This window comes from Lithobates pipiens, unplaced genomic scaffold (assembly GCF_037356315.1).
Source record: "Lithobates pipiens isolate NorthernLeopardFrog02 unplaced genomic scaffold, aLitPip1_a1.2 Scaffold_30, whole genome shotgun sequence".
Taxonomy (NCBI): domain Eukaryota; kingdom Metazoa; phylum Chordata; class Amphibia; order Anura; family Ranidae; genus Lithobates; species Lithobates pipiens.
In genome coordinates this window covers 58,822,503-58,845,518 of record NW_027507791.1, presented here as the reverse complement: position 1 = coordinate 58,845,518, position 23,016 = coordinate 58,822,503, and the positions used below count along the sequence as shown (strand labels likewise).

General features: G+C 43.3%; 1 protein-coding gene across 2 annotated transcripts in view; it reads left to right on the top strand.

The window, feature by feature from the left end:
• Positions 1-23,016, top strand: part of LOC143942888 (uncharacterized) — a 199,022-nt gene that overhangs the window by 72,642 nt on the left and 103,364 nt on the right. For both annotated transcript variants that reach the window (XM_077464294.1, XM_077464293.1), the window contains exon 2: positions 19,081-19,191. In XM_077464294.1, coding sequence (XP_077320420.1) covers positions 19,082-19,191 — 110 coding nt within the window. In that variant the 5' untranslated portion in view covers position 19,081. The remainder of the gene's footprint in view (positions 1-19,080; positions 19,192-23,016) is intronic.

Sequence of the window (23,016 nt, the reverse complement as noted above, 5' to 3'; positions counted from 1 at the left end):
TATCAGCAGTTTGCAACAGAGAGGAGGACAGAACTATCTACAGATCCTGCTTCTCTTCATCTCCACCTCCCCTGGTTTCAGCATTCAGCAAACTCTACCAGCCTACTCTAGCCCTCCTCTGGTCCTCCTCAAGACCCTGCACTTTCTGCTTAAGGGAAGGTGGGGGGCTCCTGACTTATGATGGTTGGGAGAGGGGGGGCTCTTGACATCTGATGTAAGGAGGGTGGGGTACTCTGGATATCTGCTCATAATTACTATGGGAATAATGCAATTCTATGTCAGTTGAAAAGGAGGGTCCTACAGTGCCTTAAAAAAAGTATTCATACTCCTTGAATTTTTCCACATTTTGTCATGTTACAACCAAAAACGTAAATATATTTTATTGGGTTTTTATGTGATAGACCAACACAAAGTGGCATTTAATTGTGCAGTCAACACAAAACAATCTCCTGCACTCGGGCACCTGGTCAAATGAGTAAGTGGCGCAGCCAATCTCCTTAGCCCTTGTGCACACGGTCGGACATTCCGACGGAAAATGTTCGATCGGACCGCGTTGTCGGATAATCCGACCGTGTATGGGCTTTATCGGACTTTTTCCCTGTCGGAATGTCTGACCAACAAAGTTTGAGAGCTGGATATAAAAATTTTCCGACACCATGATCCGATCGGACTGTCCGATCATGTGTAGAGAATTCCGATCGGACAAAGTGCCACACATGCTCAGATCCAAATTCCTAGACCAAAGCTATTGGCTACTAGCCTGAACGTAGTCCCGTCGTAACTAAATAACCTCATCACGTTACGAACGATCGGATTTTCCGACAACTTTGTCCGACTGTGTGTATGCAACACCAGTTTCGGACAAAATCTGACGGATTTTGTTGTCGGAATGTCCGACCGTGTGTACAAGGGCTTAGAGAAGTAAATGTCTCAGGTCTTGCTGCCCTCCTCAGAACAATGGGTATCCTTAGAACTGAAACATACAAAAAGAACAGGAGGGCGCACCAACCTTGTGCATTACCAAAGATAAAATTTATTCATAAAATATAACGAGAATTATAGTCACAAACGAGCTTTAAAACAAGGGTTATCAATACTCTGGCAATTGCAAGCAGTATCTCTAGACGCCTGCAACCTGGACCAGATATTTGGAGGAACCAGATGGCATCACAAACGGCTTACGCGTTACGAGGGCGAACCCTCTTCCTCAGAGCTCATGCCATACGGAGTAGTGGTAACACTATTTGACCTGCACATGAAACTGATGGCATGGGATTGACCCACTTCAGCCCCCCCCAATCTTCTGCCTCCTCCAAGTATCCCCTGCATTTCCTCATGATACAGCCAATAATTGTACCAAACAAATGCTAACAAATTCTAGTACTACATGGGGATACAATAGATGGTTGGCCATATGTGCAGGCTATATTATTATATTATGATATTATGTTGTGCCCTGTGGCGGAAGCAGTGGCATGGCAGATGACTTCATGGAGAGAGAATATTTGGTGTTTTGAGGATGACAGCAGTGTATAGCATGCATCATGTGATGGATGGACATGGTGGGCGGAGCTCACTCTTTAGGTGTAGCAGGCTCTGGTGGGCATTTACCCATACATGTGTTTGTGAGTATATTAAGAGGATGCTAGGGGAGGTCAAACTACCATTGCTGTGGCTCTGAGGAAGAGGGTTCTCCCTCGTAACACGTAAGCTGTTTGTGATGCCCAGGGCTGCTGATAGGGGGGGACCACCAGCCCTCCTGTACTGGGCCCTGCCCTGCAGGGGGGCCCGGAGGCAGAGAGGGGACTCCCAAATTATGGGGACTATACTAATCCTGAGCTAGGGTCCCATGTAGTGTGCGTGGGAGGAAGCAAAAAGCAAATTATTTAAACACTTTTGGGAGTAATCTGCAGCCGTATGTCCAGACTATTACATACAGTACATCACACAATTCCCAGTCTCTTCTATATCAATACGCCTGTCGGGACTTGTGTAATGTAATTTTCTGGACATACGGCTGCAGATTACTCCCGAAAGTGTTTAAATACTTCGCTTTCTGATTCCGGCTGTCCAACTTCGTGCCCGGGAGGAAAGAGCAGAGGTTTTAGAGGAGCTCCGCTTCTGGCCGGTCCCCACGCTCCCAGATCCAGAAGATCCAAGCCCCCCACCCCAGGAGAAGCACTGCATGAGGACCCCAGATAAAAGAAGCCAGCAGGACCAGGTGCTTGTGAAGTAGGGGAATGTTAGGTGGAGGTAGAGACTGGGCCCGGGCTCTGAGCATAAATGTGGCCATACTGCATACTGCTCTCCCACATATCTAAAATATTTTGGGTATTCACCACGCCCAGAGTGAAAGTCTTTTCCCTGCTGTACTTTCTATTGCGTTAATATACAGTATTAATGCTGCCACAGTAACCACATGGCTGGAGTGACACATCTCAGGGGCATAATTGCTGCGTATTAGTGAATGCTTGTGTTGGCCACTGAAGAGTCATCCAGTGGATCACTTTTCAGTGGGTTTTTGCTAGGTGGTGGGGAAGCAATAATTTGCCTCCTGATTTAATCCATTAAAACCTGTACCTGGCTGCAACTACATTAATTGTACACAGTTGCAAGTGGTCCCCTTTAATGGTATGGGTCATTTTGGGCTATCAAATGCCACACGGGAGATAACATTTGTATACCCCTATTTTAGGGTTGCTACTTTTTCCTCATTAATTTTTTGGATTCTGTAAAGCAGTTGTCATCAACCCTGTCCTCAGGGCCCACTAACAGGCCAGGTTTGCAAGATAACTGAAATACATCACAGGTGATATCATTTGCTGCTCACTGATTGCAGTATTCTAGTCTGCATCTCCCTAAGGTAATACATAAAACCTGGTCTGTTAGTGGGCCCTGAGGACCGGGTTGATGACCACTGCTGTAAAGGATTGCAAAAGACCTAGGACACCTTTGGGCGCTCCAAGGAGAATAGTAATGTGGCTTGCATAGTGCCTGCTCACCCTCACTGTTCTGAGCTACATTACTGCCTTAATATTGTGTCCAGGTTTCAAGTGGACACATGATTCAAAACCTGAACTGTCCGGGTGAATCCTGGACAGGTGGCAACCCTACCCTATTTGCTACCTTTGCCTGTTACCCCCTCCTGACCCCTGCACTCTGTATGCTACATACTCCAGATCCTCTGTATTCTATGTATTACCCACTCCTGACCCCTGAACTAATCAATACCCACTCCTGACCCCTTTATTCTGTACAGGCATACCCCACTTTTAAGTACACAATGGGGCTTATTTACTAAAGCTGAAAATTGAAAAATCAGGTTCACATCTGCATAGAAACCAATGAGCTTCTAACCTCAGCTTGTTCAATTAAGCTTGGATAATAAAACCTGGAAGCTCATTGGTTTCTATGCAGAAGTGAGCCTGATTTTGCACTTTCCAGCTTTAGTAAATAAACCCCACTGTGTACTTAAAAGTGGGGTATGCCTGTATGTTACATATTCCAAACCCCCTGCATTATACGCATTACCTACTCCTGACCCCTGAACTAATCAATGCCTACTCCTGACCCCTTTATTCTGTATGTTACATGTTCTAAACACCTGCATTCTATGCATTACCCACTTCTGATTCTTGCATATGTATATTAAACCCTGCATTTCTCCATTGTACACAGTTTGCGGGTTAGAGGAAGGGGTGTTCAGGCTCCACCCCTGTTATGTGGGGGGCCCCTGCCAGGTAGGCTGTACGGGGCCCCATGATTTTTAACAGCGGCCCTGGTGATGCCACCTGGTTCCTCCAAAGATCTGGTCCAGGTTGCAGGCGTCTAGGCATACTGCTTACAATTGCCAGAGTATTGATAACCCTTGTTTTAAAGCTTGTTTGTGAGTATAATTCTTATTATATTTTATGAATACGTTTTATTTTTGGTAATGCACAAGGTCGGTGCGCCCCCCTGTTCTTTTTGTATGTTTCAGTACATAATTGTGCAGTGGAAGGGGAAAAGGTACACATTTTTTACAAATATATCTGAAAAGTGTGGATTTTGAACATAAACCACTGACATCCTGAATAAAACACATAATAATGCAACGCGACTAAAACACTTTCTCTTAAATAAATGAGTCACTAATGATGAAACAAAAAAAGGAGGTTGTGATATCTGCAATTCACCGGTGGTTGGCCACACATACAGTGCCTTGAAAAAGTATTTGTACCCCTTGACGTTTTCCACATTTTGTCATGTTACAACCAAAAATGTAAATGTATTTTATAGGGATTTTATGTAATAGACCAACACAAAGTGGCACATAATTGTGAAGTGGAAGGAAAATGATAAATGTTTTTCAATTGTTTTACAAATAAATATCCAAAAAGTGTTGCGTGCATTTGTATTCAGCCCCCTTTACTCTGATACCTCTAACTAAAATCTAGTGGAACAAATGTCCCTCAAAAGTCACCTAATTAGTACATAGAGTGCACCTGTGTGTAATTTAATTGCAGTATAAATACCGCTGTTCTGTGAAACCCTCGGAGGTTTGTTAGAGAACCGTAGTGAACTAACAACATCATGAAGGTCAAAGGACACACTAGACAGGTCAGGGATAAAGTTGTGGAGAAGTTTAAAGCAGGGTTAGGTTATAAAAAAAAGTATCCCAAGCTTTGAACATCTCACGGACCACTGTTCAATCTATTATCGGAAAATGGAAAGAGTATGGCACAACTGCAAACCTACCAAGACATGACCGTCCACCTAAACTGACAGGCCGGGCAAGGAGAGCATTCATCAGAGAAGCAACCACGATTTCTATGGTAACTTTGGAGGAGCTGCAGAGATCCACAGCTCAGGTTGGAGAATCTGTCCACAGGACAACTATTAGTTATGCACTCTACAAATCTGCCCTTTATGGAAGAGTGGCAAGAAGAAAGCCATTGTTAAAAGAAAGTCATAAGAAGTCCCATTTGCAGTTTCCGAGAAGCCATGTGGGGGACACGGAACATGTGGAAGAAGGTGCTCTGGTCAGAGGAGACCCGAATTGAACTTTTTAGCCTGAAAGCAAAACAGTATGTGTGGTAGAAAGCTAACACTGCACATCTCCCCGAACACACCATTCCTACCCAGAAACATGGTGGTGGCAACATCATTTTGTGGGGATGCTGTTTTTCCCCAGGGACAGGAAAGCTGGTCAGAGTTGATGGGAAGATGGATGGAGCCAAATACAGGGCAATCTTAGAAGAAAACCAGTTATAGTCTGTAAAAGACTTGAGACCGGGGCGGAGGTTCACCTTCCAGCAGGACAACGACCCTAAACATACAGCCAGAGCTACAATGGAATGGTTTAGATCAAAGCATATTCATGTGATAGAATGGCCCAGTCAAATTTCAGACCTAAATCCAATTGAGGATCTGTGGCAAGACTTCAAAAAATTGCTGTTCCATCCAATCTGACAGAGCTTGAGCTATTTTTCAAAGAAGAATGGGCAAAAATGTCCCTCTCTAGATGTGCAAAACTGATAGAGACATCCCCAAAAAGACTTGTACCTGTAATTGCAGTGAAAGGAGGTTCTACAAAGTATTGATTCATGGTGGCTGAATACAAATGCACCCCACACTTTTCACATATTTATAAAAAAAAAAAAGGAAAAGCATTATAATTTTATCATTCACAGAACAGCTGTATCAATTTAGTTAGGCTGCTTTCACACTGGGGCGGTATTCAGGCGTTACAGCGCTAAAAATAGCACCTGAAAAAAACCAGCCCCTTTCACTCCAGTGTGAAAGCCGGAGGGCTTTCACACTGGGGCCGTGCGCTGGCAGGACAGTGAAAAAAGTCCTGCTAGCCGCATCTTTGGAGCGGTGAAGGAGCGGTGTATTCACCGCTCCTACCCATTGAAATCAATGGGACAGCGCGGCAATACCGCCGGCAAAGCGCCGCTGCAGCGGCGCTTTGCGGGCGGGTTTAACCCTTTTTCGACCGCTAGCGGGGGTTAAAACCACCCGGCTAGCGCCCACAGACCGCCGCTAAAACGACGGTAAAGCGCCGCTAAAAATAGCGGCGCTTTACCGCCGACGCCCGCACCGCCGCAGTGTGAAAGCAGCCTTAGGGGTATCAGAGTAAAGGGGGCTGAATACAAATGCACACCATACTTTTCAGCTATTTATTTGTAAACAAAATCGGAAAACCATTTGCATTCCACCTCACAATTATGTGCCACTTTGTGTTGGTCTATCACATAAAATACATTTATGTTTTTGGTTGTAACATGATAAAATGTAGAACATTTCAAGGTGTTTGAATACTTTTTCAAAGCGCTGTAGATTGCTGGTATCATATAGTTACATAGTTGGTGAGGTTAAAAAAAAGACACAAGTCCATCAAGTCTAACCTATGTGTGTGATTATACGCCAGTATTACATTGTATATCCCTGTATGTTGTGGTCGTTCAGATGCTCATCTTTGTTTTTCCACAAGATTCCACAGTGTCCACAAGAAACTTTATTGGGAACTTAAGCACCATATAGCAATATGGTGTGACCAAATCCCCATATTTTTTTGATTATGTTTTTTGAAAATGTCTAGGTGTTTTTAAAAAGCCTTTCTGGAGGTAAATGTTAGTTTTGCATGTGTGCGCTGTGATATTTTTTGTTTTGTTGTATGGTCTTATGGCAGCACCATCTTTATGCATTTTTTTAGGGTCTGCCCCCCCAAATATCTGGTTTTCCTCCTGTAGCACTTACCCCTGAAGGAGAGGCTGAATTTTTCTGGGCTTACCGATCACCTCCTCCAGCTCATACTCGTTGTCCTTGTCTAGGGGTTCCCAGGGTTGGTAACCCAGTAACTGTAGAGACCGACACTTGAATTCCTTGTTAGGATTTTTATTTTGCATAAAACGGTTGAACAAACTCAGTCTCTAAGTTGGGAATAGAGGGTATCAGGGTGGAGTTTAGCTCAGGTGCTTGAAACTGCTGACTTCAATAAAAGTCTCTCTCTCTGTACACAATCCAGGGAACAGCCACTCGCAACTGGACTCTTTAACTGTTGGATAAATCCTTACGTTTTTGGTTTAGCAGCCAACAGGTAATTCTAGCTTTTCAAAGTCTCTCACACAGACTTGGTTGGAAACTTGAAAACTTAGTTACAACTGGAAGAGTAGAAGTAGGAACTTTTCTTACTGTACCAGAATCTTTCAGCTGGTCCGGCGATACCATAAGAACTGTGGATTCAATCAATGTCCATGGCAGCTCAGCTTCCAGGCTCTTACCGAGCATCCAGCCTTGTGCGTGGCTGTCTTACCGAAGAGTCCTCCTCTGGTCACATGTAGAGTTGTTGGGCCTCTCCAAAACCCAAGATGGCACCAGAACACCTTAGAATCCTCCTTCCACTTACTCTGCCTCAAACTAGCCAGTTCTGAGGCTCGGAAATGGATGGATCCGCACCCCAGGCCATGAGGGGCCCTGGGGGCTGGTTAGGAGGACCAGGACCATGGAGTCAGCAACAACTTCTGGACCGAAACCCTGAACCAGGTGACTTTGGCACCTTAAGTACCCCTTCCCGTATTACACAGTGAGACAAACTCCCACTGATTGGTTCCGAGACAGAGATTGGTACCCAATGCGTCCAACCAGACTACGTTCTATAGCCTCCCACAGGTGTACAACCCCACCTATGACCAGGCAGAACTTCTATACAGCCCAGCCAAACTGATGCCAAAGTACAATTTAACACAATTAGTCCCAAAACTCATTACAGTTTTAGGCAAAAACTAAATGTAAACATATAGCGCATACTCGTTAGGAGTACCGGCGCTACACTCCTTTCAGACTTGCATCATCTGCTACATAGATACAGCTGACCCTTTCAGGGAAACCATACATAATGCTGATGTGGCCCACAATGAAAAAGTACAGAAAAGGACAACAAAGATAATAAGGGTATTAGAGAGGATCTCAGCTATTGCTAAAGACTACAAGCATTGAACTTATTCTATCTGGAGCGCATATGCTTGAGATGGGATATGATAGCAATGTACAAATATCTTACTGGTGATCCTAGCGTAGGGAAAGAAACTTTTCATGGAAAGGGAATTCAAAAAGACACGTGGCCATTGAATAAAATTGGAAGAGAATCAGTTTAACCTTAAACTGCATAGAGGGTTCTTTACTGTCATAGTAGTAAGGATGTGGAATTCTCTTCCACAAGCAGGGGTATCAGCAGGGAGTGTTGATAGTTGAAAAAACTATTAGATGAGCACCTTACCGATCACAACATACAGGGATATACAATGTACTATTGACACAAGAACATTCATACAAAACATGTAAAACTGTGTAACTATGTAAATTAGGGTTTGACACCCCTGTTCTACAGCAACAGTGTCCTACTGTCAAACATGGAATTGGTTTTAGATAATAGATTAACAGGGGTTTAACTTTTTAAATAATACTGTAGAGGACGTTTCCAGAACAAAGTAGTACGGGGAGGTAGAAATCATAGTACCTTCTACTTGCCTATAGCCTCATCCTTAGCTTGTGATCCCAATAGAGAAAAAGTCTTCATTTTGTGTTTCTTGCACCTCAGATCTTCCACTAGATCAGGGGGTTAATATAAATCAAGAGTTTGACTGTGAGGAAATATTCAAAAATGAGTGCCATTTCAGCAGAATGAGAGGTCTATGTGGAGAATGTGAAGCTGTAAGAACCTTAATATTCTAAATTGCCTACAATCTGCTGGGACATTGGGGGCAAGATATTTTTTGTAGAATCAACAACAGCCACAACCATAATAAAGCTAAATGATGGTGTTACACTTCCCTAAGCCCTTGTACACACGGTCGTAGATTCCGACGGAATGTGTCCGATCGGACCGTTTTGTATTGTGTGTGGTCTACATCGGACTGTTTCTGTCGAGTATCCGACGGACCACGTTTTCTAACTTGTTGGTAAAATTTTCCGACAAAATGCTCCGATCGGACATACTCCGGTCATGTGTAGAGAATTCTGATTGGACAAAGTGCCACGCATGCTCAGATCAAATTCCTACACCAAAGCTATTGGCTACTAGCGTGAACATAGTCCCGTCGTAACAAAATAACGTCATCACGTCGGATTTTCCGACAACTTTGTGCGACCGTGTGTATGCAACAGTTTCAGACAAAATCCGTCGGACAAAATCCGACGGATTTGGTTGTCGGAATCTCCGACCGTGTGTTCAAGGGCTAACACGTATAATGTGCACAAAATAATTCTGAAGGTCATCTGGAAGAAGATAAAGCCTGTGAAAGGATAGTGGAAACCCTTACTATTCCAGAGCAATTTTACTATTACTGTCTTCAAGAGATTCTGAAAGCCAATGGGTGATTCAACCTTGTAAGTGCCCATTAAAGCTTAAACACCAGTTCTTAATGATTATCAAGAAAATAAGTATATAACTACCGTATACCACAGTGATATAATATGTGATGGTTTGGGGTTTTCGCTCAATGGTAGTGCCTTCGAAGGAGTTCAAACACACTATTCCCAACACACACATCCCTGTAAGGTGGGTGTAAATGTTAAGGGGGTGCTGCAGAGACGATCGGCTGGAACGTAGCTGATGAAGGGCTCCTGCGAGGCTCTGAAACGTTGCTTCTGTTTTAATAATGTGATCGCTGAATAAAAGCTGCGGTCCTGCTCTGGAAATCCGTGGTGTGCTAGTGACATTCTCTTGCCCCAATTAGCTTTTGGTTCCAGCCGTTCATCCCTTCAGCATCACCTTTATAGCCACCTTGCAAAAACCTGTTTTGCAATAGTGTGTTTGAATCGCTTGACTGGTTTCCCGAACAGCACCTCTGATGGCTGCCCATCGAAAGGGTACTTCATTTGTGGATGCTCCCATAAGAAAATGAGGCATCACATTGACCAATCTGTTCAGTTGTGGACACTGCTCACAACTAAATGGCATCTGACGGGCCACATGCCTGATGATGGTGTCCTGCAAGGCTCAGAAACATTGCTTCTGTTTTGTGATCGCCCAATGAAAGCTTTGGTCCCGCTCTGGAGATCTGTGGTGTGCTGGTCACATTCTCTTGTTCCAGTGAGTTCAGTCCACTCAAGGTGCTGTTTTAGGGGATTGTTGGCCCACTTTTATTAATAAAATGGAAAAGTTCATACAGAAAATTAGTTTCCCATGCAGGGATTTCACCATCAAAACGAACATGGTAAAGAAAGAGACAGGGGCTTTGTGACACCCAAAGAGATAACACATAAGGTATAGATAAAATGGAATGTTTTGTTGAGAAAATTGTTAAAATTATCTCCCATTGACTTGAAATTATCCAGGAATGGATATGAGCAAAAAAACACTGTAAACACAATTAGTAAAAATAGACTATATAGCAACTAATCCTGATAGTATACTTCCAAAAGGCACTGGCGCGTTTTGACCTTCATGGTCTTCTTCAGGGAATTTCCGTTGGACAACAGCCAATGAAATATTACAAATGAAACACGTTCTATAATGTTGAGAGTCCCCAGGGAAAAGAAGAACTTTAGATGGAAAGAGGGGTTCCATATAGCCCAAAAAGATGTAAATGTTCCTAGTAGAAGGGATGTCAGACAGTCATAGAAGTGTATAAAAAGCTTCCTTGGGTGAAAACATTTCAGAGATATAGGTTATGTTCCTCGTCATGTATCACAGAAGCAGCATGGCCAGTGGCCTTTGGTTCACCAGAACAGACAGCCTGCCCAGACCCCTCATGACAATCAAAAGATAAGGCTGATGTTGGAAAACTAGAGATGTCCGGTCATAGAACCACCATTTATAATACTTCATTGGCTGTAGTTCTTCTGATTTGTTTTCCAAAGGAAAATCCCTGAAGAAGAGCCCCAAGGTCGAAACACGTTGTGTCCTTTTGGAAGTATACTATCAGAATTAGTTGCTATATGGTGTATTTTTACTAATTGTGTGTTTACATTTTTTTTTGTGCTCATACTCGCTCCTGGACTTTTTTAGGTCCATGGGAGATAATTGTAACAATTTTCTCAATAAAACATTCCATTTTATATATACCTTATGTTATCTCTTTGGGTGTCACAAAGCCCCTGTGTCTTTCTTTCCCCATTACCTCTGTGGATTCTCTTCATGAATATGTTAAGGGGCTGACACCCACTTTTGATAGAATTTTAGCTGCATGCTGAGAGGCATGGTGTCCTCCTGACCCCCTGTCTCTTGGATGGAGCCCTGAACTATTGCCAGATCCTCGAATATAAAGGCTGTGAACACTGAAAAAACACTTAGCCTGCTGGTTACAAGGAAAACACAGACACTGAGTCAGATACTTCTTCTCACCAAAGCAATTTTGGGTCTCTGAGCTGCAGCCCCTGATTTGAGATTAATGGAGAAATGTCATATTTCCTTATTAAAGTTGTCTTACAATATTTAAGAAAGCCTCTAATATTCTGCACCCAAGCAGACGCACTCTTGAGCCGCGGCCCTGTGTGTCCATTAACATACAGAGCCATGGCTCGGCCACCCCCCTCTGTCTCCTGATTGGCACTCTGGCTGTATTTGACAGCAGCAGGAGCCAATGGCTCCTACTGCTGCCAAAAGCCAATCAGGAGTGTGAGTCTCCGGAGAGGCAAGGCTCTCATGGACATTGCTGGATCAAGAGGGGGGCTCAGGGTAGTAGTAGCAGTAGGGAGGCTGTGGGGCTGTGCATGAAGGTAAAAAACCTTGTGCCTTGTACCAGTTAACCACTTCAGCCCTGGAAGATTTCCCCTCTTAATGACCCGGCCACTTTTTGCAATATGGCACTGCTTCACTTTAACTGACAATTGCACGGTTGTGCGGCATTGTACCCAAACAAAATTGACGTCTTTTTTTCCCCACAAATAGAGCTTTCTTTTGGTGGTATTTGATCACCTCTGCGGTTTTTATTTTTTGCGCTATAAACAAAACATTTTTTATGTTTTGCTATAATGAATATTTAAAAAAAGGAAAAAAAAAAAGAATTTCTTCATCAGTTTAGGTCAATATGTATTCTTATACATATCTTTGGTAAAAAAAAAAAAAAAAAAATCACAATAAGAATATATTAATTGGTTTGCGCAAAAGTTATAGCATCTACAAAATAGGGTATAGATTTATGGCATTTGTTTATTTTATACTAGTAATGGCAGCGATCTGCAATTTTTAGCAAGACTGCAACATTGCGGCAGACAGATTGGACACTTTTTGACACTTTTTTGAGACCATTGATATTTATACAGCGATCAGTGCTATAAAAATTCACTGATTACTGTTTAAATGCCACTGGCAGGGAAGGGGTTAACACTAGGCGGCAATAAAGGGGTTAAATGTGTTCCCTCCTATGTGTTTCTAACTGTGGGGGATGTGACTAACTGGAGGAGGATCTGTCTCTCCTCCCATCAGCCATTCCGGCTCTTGTGCCCACAATCATGGGAGGCCTGCAGACATCGTGGCCACTGGCCATGCGCATTGCGTCCCTGCCGCGCCTAGGTGGCACGCGTGCGCGCCTGCTAGAGCTCTTAAAGGACCTGATGTACCAGTACGGCGATTCGGGGGAATGAGCCGCTGTGCCACCGTATAATGACAGCAGCTGGTCGGCAAGTGGTTAATTAAATGTTATACCTACAAGTGCTTGTGTAATCTCTCTTTGCACATCTTGAATACAACCCCAAAAACATAAACTATCATGTAACTGTGATAAAATAGGGATTTAAAAAAACAGAAGAAAGTTTAAAAAACATTTTTCTGGATGTATGTAAACTTTTATATATGGATATGTGTCACTTTTTCCTATATTTCCATAGTGGCAGGGCCTCACCCTGCCACGTAATATTTTGAGTAACTGATTCAGATACCTTCTTTTAGAAAGCAAGACCATCATGGAAAATAATTTCAAAATGTGAGAAGCTTGGTTCAGAAGCAAAAAAGTGAGACATTATTTTAAAGTGGCAAACGGATGAGATTTCTGTGTATTTCTAAAGCTTTACTCTTTTGGTACTATACCGTGTATACCATAGTCACAGATACACATTACATACTTGCTTGTACATAACAGCAATGGGCTAGAGCTATTGTTAGAAGAGTGCAGAGTCAGCTTTAAAACGTCAAGTGATTTTGATAAATCAGCAGTCCTCCTACGCTTCTGCCTGCCACTCCTTACCTCTGTAAGTTCAAGGCCCAGATCCAGCACATATGGACAAGACAGACGCCTAAGCCAAGCCTTAAATTCTTTTCCCAACCCCAGGGCCCTCTAATGGCCTCCTAGTTTTTATCTGGGGAACAAACCGCTCTAGCCTGAAGGATGAATGCACGGATCACCAAATCCCTTACTTCTCCAGCAGGGTGGTCCTAACATCCAAACGTCTTGAATTTTCGGGTCACACAGAAACCATCTCTCGTCAAACTTAATCAGATCTAAAAAAACGCAGCCAAATTTTTATCTCTGAGTTTGCGGAGGCAAAATTCTCAATGTATATACAAAGGAATAAAAAATCTCCCTGGATTTTATTAAATCCATTCTTAGGTTTATAAATCTAAAAAGGAGTTTGTATAAAGTGATTTTAAAATACACCCCCATATTCCTTTGATTGTTTATTTTAACAAGTAAGAGAAACACATGCTCTCATGAATGAAAGCATGTGGTCATTTTATTCTGGTCATGTTTAATTTTTCGATAATGTAAATATTTCATGGATGTTGAATTATCTTGAACAATGTTCTGTCAAAGCAAACTGGTATTTGGTCTACCGGAGTCACCGATGGCTGCTGTAAGATGAACATTGTACCATCATTTACTGATCAACCTTTAAAGAGACCTCTACGTCAGGGCAAAAAGACAGTGCCGACCCCCTTCCTCCTGCATGTTATACAAACATATCTCTGCTGCTTCCCTGCTCCATTGGGGCCCTTGCTTTGTTTCGCTACTTCTCCTAAGCCCACGTACACACGGTCGGAGATTTTGCCAACCAAATCCATCGGATTTTGCCCGTCGGATTTAGTCCGAAGGATTGTGTCCGAAACTGTTGCATACACACGGTCGGGCCAAGTTGGCAAAAAATCCGATCTTTCAGAACGTGATGATGTAATTTCGTTACGATGGGACTACATTCAGGCTAGTAGCCAATAGCTTTGATGTAGGAATTTGATCTGAGCATGCGTGGCACTTGGTCCGATGAAACACATGATCGGATCGGATTAGGTCCGTCCAGCCCAGTTGGTCGGGAAATATTTCCAGCATGTTGGAAAATTGGGTTGGACGGAGATTCGGATGGAATCAGTCCGATGCATACCACACACAGTCGGATTATCTGACGACACGGTCCGAGAAGACTCATTCCGACAGATTCTCCGACCGTGTGTACAAGGGCTAAGAGGGGCTTACACGTATGGGGAAGAGTGTGACCCTCTCTCAGCCCTTGTACACACGGTCGGAGATTCCGACAACCAAATCCGTCAGAGTAATTCCGACGGATTAATTCCGGAAGAGGTCCGGAAGTGATGTTGCATACACACGGTCGGACTAAGTTGTCGGAAAATCCGATTGTACATAACGTGATGACGTTATTTCGTTACGACGGGACTATGTTCAGGCTAGTAGCCAATAGCTTTGGTCTAGGAATTTGATCTGAGCATGCATGGCACTTTGTCCGTCGGAGTAGGCTACACATGGAAAATTTTACCGGCAAGTTGGAAAAGTTGGTCTGTCGGATATTCTGACGGAAACAGTCTGATGGAGACCACACACAGTCGGAATATCCGACAAAACGGTCCGATAGGACACATTCCATCGGAATCTCCGACCGTGTGTACAAGGGCTAAGTGTTTATGTTCAGGAAAAATATCAGCCACACTCCAATTCTCTTTTTGTAGTGTTTTTAAAACCAACCTTCCTTGATGTGTTTTACCACTTGCTTGCTCACAAGGATAGTGGAAGGGCACCCAGGTCGTCCATGTGTAAGAGAGGTCGGTTATGAGTGGATTTATGGATCTGTATGTGTTTATGTTCAGGCACTGTCACGTGGGGTGTGGTAGTAACATCATACATTGGGGTAAAACTCTAGCACCAGAGCTTAGTCAAGGTGGATTCCATGTATAAGTCAATATATCCTACATCAGGCATGCCCAAAGTCCGGCCCGTGGGCCAATCGCGGCCCACGTTCTGGTTTTGAACGGGCCGTCTGGTTATTTGGACATATATATCTTTTGCGGCCCCCGACGATCTCCCATCACTGGGGCCGCAAAAGATCTATATGCCTTGGAGGGGGCAGGGAGGAGGCGGGGAGAGCGCGGTACACACACAAGAGAATTTGCTGTTTACGGGCGGCCTCTGTAATAGGAAGTCCCGCCTCTGGAGCTGCCATTGGACGACTGTTCTGTCCATCAAAGGAGGCAGGACTTTCTATTAAAGAGGCCGCAGTGTAAACAGGAGATTCTCCTGTAGGTAATCTTTGGCGCTCGTGAGTGCATTCCTGGCAGTGGTGCTGCATTCTTGGCAATGGTGCTGCATTCCTGGCAATGGTGGGTTCTGCATTTCTGGCAGTGGTGGGTGCTGCATTCCTAGCAATGGTGAGGCTACATTCATGGCAGTGGTGGGTCTGCAGATGGGCCCTCTTAAAGTGAAGGTGCATGTTATACGCCAATAAATACGGTATATCCAAATAACACGCCCAAGCTCATCTCTTTACTCACACACAGCCACAAAGGCAAGAGAATTCTTGTTGGGTATTAGTATTAGTGCTTGAATGAACACACTTAGACCACATTTCAATGGTTCAAAGAATGTTAGGGAAAATGGTCGGCCCTCAGGCATGTTCACTTTATAAAATCTGGCCCTCTTTGAAAAAAGTTTGGACGCCCCTGCACATAGTGTCCCACCTGCTGCTGATCTCCTCCTCGTTCTGGAACATTCTCCCAGTAGATCTCATGATTGATATTTGAAGAAAGAAAATAAATACATTTACAGACAGTTTGTAAAAATCTGTAATTTTTACAACTGTTTGTAGATTTCAGGGGCTAATAATTTGTCATGCTGTGTTGACCAGGCAAATTACTTGTTATGGGTATTGTCAATGTTTCCATATTGTGTTTATATTGTCTAAATATTGATTGTCTTAGTTTTTAATAGGAGTCAGTAATTTTTCAGGTTGTCAGTAAAAAATGGTGTGGGAGGTTGGCAACACTGGACTTACCCTTATTGTATCTAGCACACTGTGAGTATATACTTAAAGATCTATCATTATAATTTTGATTTTCCAGCTCTGCCCCCTACATAGAGAACTTTTCCCTCCCATGTTTCTAAGTGCTTTATAACCCTAGCTATGAGGTCCAAACTGCCCCCCCCCCCCCTTTCTATCCAGCCACAGCCAATCCGACAACAGCTATGAAGGAAACGAGTGATTTATAGCTGCAGCTTGTCTGTGAGCACTTTCTTGATACAAGAGGATTGCAAAAGCTAACAACCCCCCACCCCATGCAGTTCTCTTGTCCTGCTTGTCTTGGGAATAGGCGTAAGCTACGAATCAGCTGTCTCCTTCATAGCTGTTGTCGGATCGCCCATGTGTGGGGGGGGGGGGGCAGGTGAAATCCCATAACTAGGGTTATGAGACCCTAGAAAAGCACATATGTGTACTTTGCCCCATAGGGGCAGAGCTGTAATGGCAAAAGTATAATGATAGATACTTTTAAAGGGTTTACACATCCTAAACTACGTCTAATTCTGGATTAGGGAACATTTCAAACCTTTGTCAGGTTTTATTGTTGTCTGTATCCCAATTAGGTAATTTAATCTACTCCACTGTCGCTTTACAATGAGGTGGTAAGGAGAAACCATCAATTTGGGACACCTGTATCAATGGTAACTATTGAAGAGAGATTTACTTTAGAGAGACTTCCTCTGACGTCTTGGTGTGTCTCCAGGTCAAGAAGAAGGAAAATGCTCCTTAATGGTTTCTACGCATTCCCCACAATACCAAAAACATATGCATTGCCTAGAAATTTACTCTAACCCCTGTTCTACCAAAGTACAATACATGGTATTGAAGGGATTAAAACAAACTCATGGCTGCTGCTGTAGCCATGAACGTTGTATTGTTTTTTTTTTAAGTTGCCATTTCTGTAAAAGGAATCTGGGTCACCGTGTGATCACTTTTACATTACCGCATTGGTGCCGCCTGCAGTCCTTCATCCAGAGGGACTGGGACCACTGTACAATGCTTGAACACGTGTGGGAAGAGATCTGTTCCCTGATCGCTGCAATAAATGAACCCGGAAGCAATGCGTAGTACGTCACTTTTGGGTTCACAACTGTTATTTACCAGCAACTTCAATAGAGAGCAAGGGACACATTGGGGGTCTAATAGACCCTTGGTGTCTCCATAAAGAGGACTTGCCACCTGACCATGGCTTGTTGGCTCCCTTGTGACAAGAAAAAGTAAAAAAAAAAAAAAAATGTTTTATTTTAAAGTCCAGTAAAGAAGTAACAATGTACAAATAACATGTTTCAGTTACAATACATACAAATAAAGGAAGCTCAATTCCAATTATATAAGGATATTAATAGTCTATCCTGGAAGATGATAAAATAATGATAAGAACTAAGCAAAAGTATTATTGATAATATATTATTACATTAAGGTGACTCAATGAATTGTACAATAGTATAAAAGTGATAATAATCATTGCTACAGTCCTGACAGTATAAAAGGACTATTAAATATGAATAAATGAGAGCTTCAAATCATAATGAAAATCATTAAAAGAATACAGAAAAGAAAAAGGAAGTAGAGTAGGAGGAGTGTAGAAGTCCGCAAGGTCAGACCGTTAGCCATTACCAATATAAGAAGACATATCTTATAAAATCTTTCAATTGAGTTACCACGGCAGTAATATTTGGTTGTCAAAGGTTTGTGGTATAATATAGTCGATCCAAGGTTGCCACATCTTTTCAAATTTAGGGATCGTGTCCATTTCTATGGCTATCATTTTGGCATGGGTCATAATCACATTCATCCGAGTCAGAACTTCCTTTACGATCAAGTTAGAAGATTTCCAAGATCTCGCTAGTGCTTGTTTGGCTGCAGTGAAGAGTTGTACTAATAGTTTAAATTGAGCTTGTGTTATATTTTCAGGCTTTAAGTTAATTAATGCTATTGCAGGATCTAAAGGAATTATCTTATCAACTAGTTTAGATGCAATTTTAAATACGTCCCTCCAAAATAATTGAGCTTTTGGACACGACCACCAAATATGAAAGTGCGTTCCTAGATCTGAGCATCCCCCAAAGCATTGTGTATATTTTGCTATCCTAGCTGGTACTAGGTACCACCTTGTCAACACCTTGTAGTTCGTTTCAATCGCCAATATATTAGGGGATACTGCTTTTGTTGTGGACCATATTTGATTTCATTCAGAACTATCTAGTTTTCTTTCCAAAACAATTCAGATTTTAACATGTGTGTGAACAATTCAAATTTGCCTGGTAGAAAAGTGGTTAAAGAGACCCTGTCACCTTACCCATTCAGTGCATTGATACTCACCTTGACAGCGTTCCTTCCATTGCTTCACCTTTCAGATATGGAGAAACATGTATAGTGATAGTGCCGTGGGTAACAATTCAAGGTTATGATATTTTGTTTTTGTACATATTATAAGGCAGGTGGTGGTTGCATCTACTGATGTTGTATCTATTTATTTTGCCAAAGCACTTTTAAGAATAGGAATCAGATTGCTTCATTACTTCCTGAAGATGATTTACTCTAATCTGTCAAAGAACAAAAAAAATTAAGACCCGCCATCTTTGTGTTTGGGCTTAGAAATGCTTTGTTTGACAATTTTCTGACTGAAAGCCAGGTCTTCCATCTGCCTAAACATGACTATACTCAGCGACAAAACATCCTCTGTAACGGCCATTTCCTGTTTTCCGCTCATCTACTTCCTGTGTTTACAGCTATTCCCAAATCTCATTGGTGGAGAGTAGACCTCACACTTAAACTGTGTTTATTATTAAATGAACCGAACAATAGTGTATGTTGCTGTATGATGTCCTAACAAAACATATATGTGTTGCTTTTCAGAATGAAGACGGCAGGAAAATTCTACCTATCAGCCATGGTTTTCTTAGTTCAAGCACAGCTTGGCACATCCCTCAACCCAAATGACCCCAATGTCTGCAGTTACTGGGAAAGGTAAAAGAAAAACAACGTTTTTTGTATGTAGGCCATGTGTTCCTTTTGGCCTATGGAGCAAATGTATTTCAGACGTGGCGCTATCACCATACAGACAGGAAGCAGCTGGTCTACTCTTCTTCCTGCTTCCTGCCTGTAACGGGATAACTGTGGACTGGTAATGTTTGTCTATATGCTGGAAAGACTGACGGTCAGTTTTATGTTATACTCACAGCATTTTACTCAAAGATCAGAATAGTAAGCTAAAATGCAAAATACCATAAACTATCTGTGACATATAAACCTAATGTACATAAATCACAAGCAAATCAATGTGCTCACAAATCTGCAAATTCTTATGCCGTGTACTCACGAGCTGAATGTCCAACAGAAAAAGTCAGACGGAATCTTTCATCGTATATTCCGATCATGTGTGTACCTCGTCTGACTTTTCTTAAAGCGGAGGTCCACCCTAAAGTGGACCTTCCGCTCATCGGAACCCTCCCCCCCTCCGGTGCCACAATCGGCACCTTTCAGGGGGGAGGGGGGTGCAGTTACCTGGATAATCCAGGTAACTGCACCCACTTCCGGGACAGCTCTCTGCGGAAAGGGGCGTAACTTACGCCCCTTTCCGCAAGTGCCCGCCCCTTCCCGCAAGTGCCTCGCTGCCTGCTGGGAAACACACAGCTCCCAGAGGCAGCGGGGAGCGTCCTTATTGCGCAGCGCAATTCGCGCATGCGCAGTAGGGAACCGGGAAATGAAGCCGAAAGGCTCCATTTCCTGATTCCCATACCCAAGATGGCGGCGGCAGGACCCGACAGACGACCTAGCGATCGGCTTCGGGTGCCGACATCGCGGGCGCGCTGGACAGGTAAGTGTCACTATTTTAAAAGTCAGCAGCTGCAGTATTTGTAGCTGCTGGCTTTTAAAAAAAAATAAAAAATCGCGGAGTCCCGGTGGACTCCCGCTTTAACGAAAATTCTGACAGACCTAGAAATAGAACATGTTTTAAATCTTTCCGACTGAACCAATTTCTATTGGGGAAAACCGCTCGTCTGTATGCTGTTCTGAAGGACCAAAAACGACGCATGCTCTGAAGCAAGTACGAGACGGAGGCTATTGGCTACTGGTTATTGAACTTCCTTTTCCTAGTCCCGTTGTACGTCACCTCATTCTTAACGATCGGACTTTGGTGTGATTGTGTGTACGCAAGACAGTTTCAGCGGAACTCTGTTGGAATTCCGTCGGAAGAACCTTCGGAGTTTATTCCGACGGGAAAACAGGTCATGTGTACGCGGCATTAGTTGCTGCCCAGCACCGTTAGGCATTTTACCCCACCCCTCTAAGATATGATATAAATAATGATGCAGCGCAACTAAAACAGTGGGGTTTATTTACTAAAGGCAAATCCACTTTGCACTATAAGTGCACTTAGAAGTGAAGTCTCTGTAGATCTGAGGGGGACATGCAAGGAAAATAAAAAACAGCATATTAGCTTGCACATGATTGGTTGATAGAAATCAGCAGAGCTTCCCCTCATTTCAGAGCTTCCCCTCAGACCTACAGCGACTACACTTCCAAGTGCACTTATAGTGCAAAGTGGATTTGCCTTTAGTAAATCAACCCCGGTGTCTCTTAAATAAATGCGTCCCAAATGATGAAGCAAAAAGGTCCTTAAATATGTACAGTACCTTGACAAAGTATTCATACCCCTTGAAATGTTCCACATGTTGTCATGTTACAACCAAAAATCATAAATGTCTTTTATTGGGATTTTATGTGATAGACCAACACAAAGTGGCACATAATTGTGAAGTGGAAGTTAAATGATAAATGGTTTTCTAAATTAAAACAAAAAAAAAAATATGTGAAAAGTGTGGCATGCATTTGTATTCAGCCCCCCTGAGTCAATACTTTGTAGAACCACCTTTCACCGAAATTACAACTGCAAGTCTTTTTGGGGATGTCTCTACCAGCTTTGCACATCTAGAGAGGGACATTTTTGTCCATTCTTCTTTGCAAAATAGCTCAAGCTCTGTCAGATTGGATGGAGAACATCTGTAAACAACAATTTTTAAGTCTTGCCACAGATTCTCAATTGGATTTAGGTCTGAGCTTTGACTGGGCCATTCTAGCACATGAATATGCTTTGATCTAAACCAGTCCATTGTAGCTCTGGCTGTATGTTTCGGGTCATTGTCCTGCTGGAAGATGAACCTCTGCCCCAGTCTCAAGTTTTTTGCAGACTCAAGTTAACAGGTTTTCGTCTAAGATTGCCCTGTATTTGGCTCCATCCATCTTCCCATCAGCTGTGACCCACTTTCCTGCTGAAGAAAAGCATCCCCACAACATGATGCTGCCACCAACATGTTTCACAGTGGGGATGGTGTGTTCAGGGTGATGTGCAGTATTCCTTTTTCACCACACAAAGTGTTTTGCTTTTAGGCCAAAAGTTTGATTTTGGTGTCATCTGACCAGAGCACCTTCTTCTGCCATTTTTGCTGTGTCCCCCACATGGCTTCACACAAACTGCAAACGGGACTTCATATGGCTTTCTTTCAACAATGGCTTTCTTGTGGAGTGTGTGACTAATAGTTGTCCTGTGGACAGATTCTCACACCTAAACTGTGGATCTCTGCAGCTCCTCCAGAGTTACCATGGGCCTAGTGGCTGCTTCTCTGATTAATGCTCTCCTTGCTCGGCCTGTCCGTTTAGGTGGATGGCCATGTCTTGGTAGGTTTGCAGTTGTGCCTTACGCTTTGCATTTTCCGATAATGGATTGAAGAGTGCTCCGGGAGATGTTCAAACCTTGGAATATTTTTTTATACCCTAACCCTGCTTTAAAATTTTCCAAAACATTTATCCCTGACCTGCCTGGTGTGTTCCTTGACCATCATGATGCTGTATGTTCACTAAGGCTCTCTAACAAACCCCCGAGGGCTTCACAGAACAGCTGTATTTATACTGAGATTAAATTACACACAGGTGGACGCTTTACTAATTAGGTGACTTTTGAGGGCAATTGGCTCCAGTAGATTTTAGTTAGGGGTATCAGAGTAAAGGGGGCTGACTACAAATGCACATGTAGCACTGGCTCCTGACGAGCAGGTGATATAGTTTTTTAAAAGTTAATTTGCCTGAAGCTACAGTTGAGTTTTGGGACTATTTCTCCAAATTTCTGGTCTCAGTACCAGCCCAGCTGGTTTGCACTGGGTTCTCCTTGACCGCAGGTGCCGCTGTCACCACCGGCAAGTGTAGAACCGCAGTCTAGCTGGGTGCATTGAATGCCACTATCCTCTCAGAACCAGTCCAGTGGGAGGGTTTTCCTGCTGTGCATTCTGGGGGGGTTGTATTTAAGGTACTGACGCCACATTGGCAGATTGGTTATTTTCTGTCTGTTCGGTTCTGGTGGTCCTCCTGACCCAGCCCCATGGCCCTCCTGGCCTGGGGTGCGGAACCATGCATCCCGAGTCTCGGGGCCGGCTGGCCCGAGGCGACACAACTGCAGGGACAGGCCCGAGTGAATTTCGGGGCCTACTGATCCAAGGATGGTGCCGTCTCATCTGAAGGGAGAGGTCCAGCAACTGAAGAACCCCAGGGGAGGACCGTGCACAAGGCTGGTTTCTCTGAAGGAGCCTGGAAGCTTAGTTGAAGGACGCAACCTGGATCAACACATATACGGTATCGCCGGATCGGCTGAGAGAACCTGGTACCGTATGTCAGTTCTTTAAATTTATCCACATCCCTCAGTAACGCGCAAGTGTATCTCACAAGTCTGTGGCAGAGACTTTGTCGAGCATCCCACCGGCTGCTAGGCCTAGTGAGAGAGGTCTATCCGGGGGTTGT